Below are 6,966 nucleotides of genomic sequence, written 5' to 3' on the forward strand. Positions count from 1 at the left end.
AGATGATGGAACGATTCTAAAAAAATAAACTAACTGAAAAGTTAACACCACATAAATTTTATAAAACAAGCGATCGGATCATACTATTTAACACCCCTAGTTTTAATAATAATATTTAGAGACTAGCAAGTAAATACACTCCCCCTACCCCCTATCCCACCCCCAGCCCAAACCCTAAAACAAGCCAATGCTTCATTTCTTATTAGTATATATATATATGTTACTTGTTCTAATTAGTCTCACCAAGTCTTCTCCCATTTTTTTTACAAACTTCAAACATTTTTTGTTGATTTTTAGCCTTTTGTTTTGATCTTTTTAGTCAAATCAATCATGAAAGGGAAATGGGAAGTACCATCTTGGGTGTTATCAGTGTGGTACATTGTGCTTCTATGTGGGTACTTTCAGGGTTGTTCTGCCTTTACTCTGCCAATGAAGGAACAATCATATTTTGGTGCTATGGTTTTTCCCCTTGATGGGAATGTCTATCCTAAAGGGTATATTTTCAATTCCATCTTACTTTATCTTGTACTTTTTATGTAGTCCTCATGCGCATATTCAGAAACTAGTAATCAAGTTCGATCGACTCTCTAACCCTAATATTTTTTTAAGAATCTCAACCAACAAATCGTCGGCTTTATTTAGTTGATGTTTGATAATAGATTTTGGATCAAGTTTTAAACGGTTTTCTTCAAATATCTATTTGACAAAAGATTTTGAAAATCTATTTTGAAAAAAAAAATCAAGTTTCAAAAACAGATCTAAAACAGTTTTTGAGTTTTTGAAACTTTTACTCATAAAACTCCCCAGTAAAATACATGTCTAAAAACAACTTCAAGTTTAAAAAGTCACAACTTCAGAAATTCAAGTTTTCAAGTTCCGTCTTCAAAATCTATGACCAAATAAGAGTAGAGACAAGTAATAAAACTTGGTTGAACTCGAGCCAAAATTATCTTGACTTGCCTCGATATTATAACAAGTTTGATTGTACTCGACACAGTTGAGCTCAGGTCACTCTCCTTACCGTGCAAACTTACACATGCATACACTTAGAGACTAATATAAACAAAAATCAGGAATCCCCCATCCCATCCCACCCACCTTGATCCTGCATCTCGTAAACTTTCAAGACTAGTAACAAAAACGTATTTAACTTAACTCGAGTTTAGCATTTGAGCTTGACTTGACTCAATATCATAACAAATTTAGTTGAACTCGACTCGATTAAACTCGGCTTAGGTCGTAACTAAATAATAAAAATAAGGACCCCACAACAAGAAAACTTTCAAAAACTCAATCAATAACTCTCCAATTCTTTATTAGACACTAGTGATAAAGACTTTATTTAACTCAACTCAACTCAACTTAACTCGATATTATAACAAGTTTGGTTGGACTCGATACAATTGTGCTTGACTCGACTCGACTTGGCTTGCTCGGCTTACGTGTAAATAAATAATATAAATGAGGACCCCACAACTAGGAAACTTCCAAGAATCTCACACACCCACCCCCGTAAAATAAGTAGTGCAATGCACAAAAAGTCATCTCTTTCCCCGTGCTTTCTTCTCTACATGTGAAATTGACGCAGTCTGCATTTTTCTCATTCGCCATTAAAGCTTCAGTTCAAACTTCACCTTTGTCAGCTACCATTTTTCTACAATCTCTCTCTCTCTCTCTCTCTATATATATATATATACATACATACTTGCTTGACCCGGGTTTGTTTGTTTTTTTGGTGATTTTTGAGATTTTTTTTGATCTTTGGTTGACCTGGAATAAATATCTTTTGTTTGATCGCAAAATCAATTATGAGAGGAAAATGGGATTTAGTAAGAATTTGGGTGTTATACTGTCTTCTTCTATGTGGGTTTTTTCAGGGATGTTTTTCTGCTTTTAATCTGCCTCGTCCACCATGGAAGAAACAGTCAAATTTTGGTTCTTCTGTTGTTTATCCCCTTGTTGGGAATGTGTATCCAAAAGGGTATTTTCTTTTTCCAATGATCTTTCTATGTAGTATCTACTCTCTTCGGGTGACTGCACCTTGTTATTATTGTTACGTTTCCTTGCATTTATATGATCCGCACTACGTTGTTATATTATTGTTAATCTTCCTTGCATATATATGATCCACACTACTTTGTTAAATTATTGTTACGATTCCTTGCATATATATGATCCGCACTACTTTGTTATTAACTGTAATGTTTGCTTGAGCCGAGGGTATTTTGGAAACAAATTGTTTATCACGGAGAGCTAATGGTAAGGTCTGCGAACACTCTCCACTCTTTAGACCCAACTTTATGGAATTTCACTGGGTTTGTCGTTGTTATTGTTGTATCTATGTAGTATCTGCTTGAATTGCTAATAGATGTCAATGAGTCTTCTGCAAAAAGCAAAAATAAAATGCTGATTAAAAAATTCACAAATTTTTAAAGGGTTTTGTTATTCTGTGTGTAGCAATAAGGACATGATTATTGTGAGAGACGGATTCGGGATTTAATCTCTACAGATTCAACTTTTAAGATTTTTAGCATTGGACCCGTTGTACTTCTAAAATTATGGGCAATTCTGGTGAATTTTTATACCTAAATTTATGTTTCGTGTGGAAAGTATTGGGTTCAGATGCAACCCGCAGTTAAATAGCTGCATTTGCTACTGATGCTGGTGAAGATTATATAAGTAGTTTTATCTATACTTTTTCTCTATTTTTGTGTATTGATTTTTTATTTGTGATGTGTTGTGCTTTCCTTTGTAGATGGGAATATTCGCAGGGCTCTTTCGGCGTATTCTTTGATTTGATAATCATCTTGCAATTTTTTCGGCATTTTTGCATGAAAACCTATGATTTCCTAGTTTATGTACCTAAGACTTTAACCTGACCTGAAGGTTAGAATGTATTGTCAATGTCTTTCAGATATGAATCCATCTGATTTATGTTTAGACGGGAAGAACCTGCATCAGTATTTCAATTTCAATTGGAACATGGGTTTGATTCACACTCCATGTCCGGAGAAAGATTTATCGTCCGGAAAGAGGAAAAAATGGAGTCTTTGTCTAAAGAAATGTGTTGAAAAAGGACAGATGTATCTTTGTTACCTTTGTCAAAAAAAAAAAAAGAGAGAGAGAGCAGATGTATCCGGATTTTCGATGTTGAATAGATGAGAAGTCAGTCTTCTACGGATGTCTGGAAACTATGACATGTTGGTCTGCGGTAATGGTGGTTCTACATGGTAGACTTCTCTGTGTAAATAGTTTCTCAGCGGCCTGTGCAGCCGGGGTGCCCACTGTTCCTTTCCTCATTCTTTACAAGCAAAGACGTCCACTTGCAAATTTTTCTTCTCTTTACAGGTATCAGTAGTTTTATGGCTTATTCAAGTATTTGCCTTTAACAATGTACTTGATGGATAAGCATCCGGTTGCACATGCCTCTGAGAAAATATTTACACAGAGAAGCCTCCCTTGTGGAACCACCATTACCATAGACCAACATGTCATAATTTCCAGAGACATCCGTAGAAGACTGACTTCTCATCTCCATCGAAAAGAAAGAACTTGCATTAATATTTCAATTGGAACATGGGTTTGATTCACACTCCATGATGGGAGAAGGATTTATCGTCCGAAAAAACGGAGTCTTTGTCTAAAGTGTGTTGAGAAAGGACAGATGTATCTGGGTTTTGCGGTGATGCAATTGACTTGTTTACACAAAACATTCCTCTGTTCATTCTAACTTACATCAGCTAGCAATTTTATACGAGTTTTAGTGTTGGGGATGAATTCTTGGTTCACCATGAGAAGATTTGTTGTTAGTTTGTAGAATTTAAATTTCCTTTTATATTCGTGTATGAAATTTGTAAAACTTGCATATTACTTGTTTCCTGTTCTTATAGTACTTGTTTCCTGTTCGTTGTCTCTTAAACTCGGATATTCGATTCACGTGCAGGTATTATCAGGTGACACTCAATGTAGGCCAACCCCCCAAACCTTACTTTCTTGACATAGACACAGGGAGTGATCTCACTTGGCTCCAATGTGATGCACCTTGCGTCAAATGTGTTCCGGTGAGTACCTTTTTTTATTCCTTCTGCAGCTTAGCTCTTTCAAGTTACACGAAAGATTATTAATATGCATTCAAATCCAAAATCATCCTTAAGTAGTCAGAAATATCTGTCCTAATTTCTGCAATAATGTACGACATTGCAGGCTCCTCACAGTCCTTACAAACCGAATAAAAATGTTGTCAAGCATAAGGATCCCATATGTGCATCCCTTCACTCGCCTGCAAACCCTCCCCGTCACACTCCTGATGATCAATGTGACTATGAGGTTGAGTATGCGGATCAATGTTCATCCTTGGGAGTGCTGGTCAGAGACGCATTTCCAGTAAAATTCTCCAATGGTAGCTCCATTGCTCCTCCTCTGGTGTTTGGGTAAGAAACTGAAAAACTACCCTTTAAAATTGACAACCAACAAATGCTATTTCTTCCACTCACTACTAAAAAGATTGGAATCAACAGACAAGTTTTCTAGCTAAACAACAAATCTATTGCTAATTCTAATTAGCAATGAATTAGGGACGGATTATCAAAACAAATTGTTAGCTACTAGCAATTTAGCAATGAAGTTTGTAGCTAATTCCAGTTTTTTTGTAGTGTTTGTTCTGTTTCTGAAATTGTGATGCTTGTGATTCATGAGCTTGATTTCCCTTCTGTAGTTGTGGGTACGATCAAGAAGTGCCAGCCTCTGCGCATGCACCTTATACGGATGGAATTCTTGGTCTAGGAAATGGAAAATCAAGCTTAGTATCACAGATGAGTAGCTTGGGTTTTATCCGGAATGTAGTAGGTCACTGTTTAAGCGGGCAAGGTGGAGGTTTTCTTTTCTTTGGAGATGATGTTCTCCCGTCTTCTGGGATTGTTTGGACACCTATCGTGCGTGCATCTTCAGAGTATGTTCTGTCTGTAGTTGGTGCTTTTGTATATGGAAATTTGCACTTTGCACACAAGATGTAAATAAACTTTTCTGGATTACTATGATTTCAGGCAACACTATTCTTTAGGACCAGCAGATCTCCTATTCGGTGGGCAGGCAACTGGAATAAAGGGTCTACCGATAATTTTAGACAGTGGAAGTACCTTTACCTACTTTAATTCCGAAGCTTACAAAACTCTGTTGTCTTCGGTAAGATCAGAAAAAACCTCCATCCTATATGCTTATTCGTCTTTTTGGCTTAGGACTTATGATATTGCTAATTTCAGATTAAGAAAAACATAGACGCAAAACAGCTGACTGATGCAGTGAACGACAAAAGCTTGCCAGTCTGCTGGAAAGGCTCCAAACCTTTCAAATCCATTAAAGATGCCACACGCTACTTCAAGCCATTGACACTTAGTTTCACACAAGCTAAGAATATTCAGCTTCAACTGACACCTGAGGCTTATCTTATTCATACTGTAAGTACCTTTTAAATTGCTCCGTGAATCTTATAATGCAGTTCAAAAGTATAGTAGATCACGATACTGATATTCGTTTCCTCTCAGGATCAAGGCAATGTATGCTTAGGCATATTGAATGGTTCGGAGGTTGGATTAGGAAATATTAATATCATCGGAGGTATGACAGAATGAGTCATCTTTCTTTTTTATACTGTTCAAAGTTAGTGTTGCCTTTTCCTCGTTTAGATATCGAAAAATAGTGTCCTCTTTGGAGAAATAAGTGGATTCATCTTGCCATTTTTAGTCCCTCACGTTATGAGGTTGTCTTCTCACAAAAAAATGTGCAACAAAAGAACACACATGACCAATATTTTCTCCGAGGAGGAGGACATCAGTATCGAAGTTGTTGTCCACATTATAACTTTCTTTCCTCTTTTTCTCTGGATTTACGTATGCAGATATTTCTATGTTAGACAAAATGGTGATTTACGACAACGAGAAACAACAGATTGGATGGGTTCCAGCAAACTGCAACAAGCTTCCATCGTTGTCCTGGTAGTTCGTCCAGACATACGTTTATCTTGCTTTTTCATATTACTGCTGCCACCAGAGCTCACGAGATACCATTTTTGTTCTTGAATTGACAGAATATATCAATGATTACAGTGAAGATTTTGGTGACATATCATAGGAACAAGCAGGCAGAAAGTATGTCAGTATTACAATGTTTGGTATATTACAGAGGAACATATCTTAGTTGATTGGTAATACAGAAAATTCACTGTAATCACCCATAGAATATATATATATATATATAATAGCAGCCAGTTCATCTATATTCGATTTATCCCCAAATCTGTCTTCTAGATTACAACGTAAATAGAGAAGTTGAGTCTGAACTAGCGAACTGAAGTCACTTTCGTAACTCTATAATTCATTCGAGAAGTGGATGTGGCCAATATAAAATAAACTTATCAACTCGGACATGCTCATGATTGAATAAATATCACATCTCACTTCCAGAGGAGGTTTGAGAGAAATAAAGAGAATGAATATCATTGCGTGGTTGTATGGATATGTTATTGGTCGTGTACTTATTGAACATCAAGGATATTTGATCGAGCATCATTAGGAACTATTAAATGGCAAAACTCAAATTGTTCTAAGGTAGCAAAATTTTCCTTGTCGCAAAAGTGGACCTACACAAATGGTGAAACATCTATTTGTTATTACTATTCTAAAAATGGGAAGACCCAAAGTAAACAATTGGTAGTAGATAAAAAATACTCTTAAAACTTAAAGCACATGATGAAAGGGTGAAAATCAATTGAACCCTTACTTTTTAGTTTAGACCTAAATTTATCTATATAAAAACCACTAAAATTGTGAAAATATTTGAACTTAAACCCACAACTCAAATACTGAATTTTGGTCGAATGAATAGAATTTATTTGTCCTTAACTAGAAGCCTTATGAGTAGTGATTGAGCCCTAAAAATGAAGAGAAACAAATCCTAGGAAAGAGGGCTTTA

At 36.0% G+C, this 6,966-nt stretch overlaps 1 protein-coding gene across 2 annotated transcripts; it reads left to right on the plus strand.

The window, feature by feature from the left end:
- Positions 1 to 1,552: 1,552 nt before the first annotated feature.
- LOC129899319 (aspartic proteinase Asp1-like) lies at positions 1,553 to 6,415 on the plus strand. Of its 2 annotated transcripts, none has more exons than XM_055974244.1 (9): positions 1,553 to 1,981; positions 3,944 to 4,061; positions 4,204 to 4,430; positions 4,715 to 4,948; positions 5,043 to 5,181; positions 5,259 to 5,453; positions 5,541 to 5,613; positions 5,894 to 5,990; positions 6,083 to 6,415. In XM_055974244.1, coding segments are annotated over exons 1-9 (1,257 nt in total). In that variant the 5' UTR covers positions 1,553 to 1,808; the 3' UTR covers positions 6,084 to 6,415. The 2 variants fall into 2 exon arrangements, with proteins under 2 accessions (XP_055830219.1, XP_055830221.1); XM_055974246.1 differs by lacking the exon at positions 1,553 to 1,981 and adding an exon at positions 1,988 to 3,348.
- Positions 6,416 to 6,966: the final 551 nt, after the last annotated feature.

This window comes from Solanum dulcamara, chromosome 8 (genome assembly GCF_947179165.1).
Source record: "Solanum dulcamara chromosome 8, daSolDulc1.2, whole genome shotgun sequence".
NCBI classification, from domain to species: Eukaryota; Viridiplantae; Streptophyta; class Magnoliopsida; order Solanales; family Solanaceae; genus Solanum; species Solanum dulcamara.

Coding starts and splice junctions, on each gene's coding strand:
- LOC129899319 (XM_055974244.1), top strand. CDS start 1,809: ATGAGAGGAAAATGGGATTTAGTAAGAATTTGGGTGTTATACTGTCTT. Junction 4,431..4,714: donor GCTCCTCCTCTGGTGTTTGG/GTAAGAAACTGA, acceptor TCCCTTCTGTAG/TTGTGGGTACGATCAAGAAG. Junction 4,949..5,042: donor ATCGTGCGTGCATCTTCAGA/GTATGTTCTGTC, acceptor CTATGATTTCAG/GCAACACTATTCTTTAGGAC.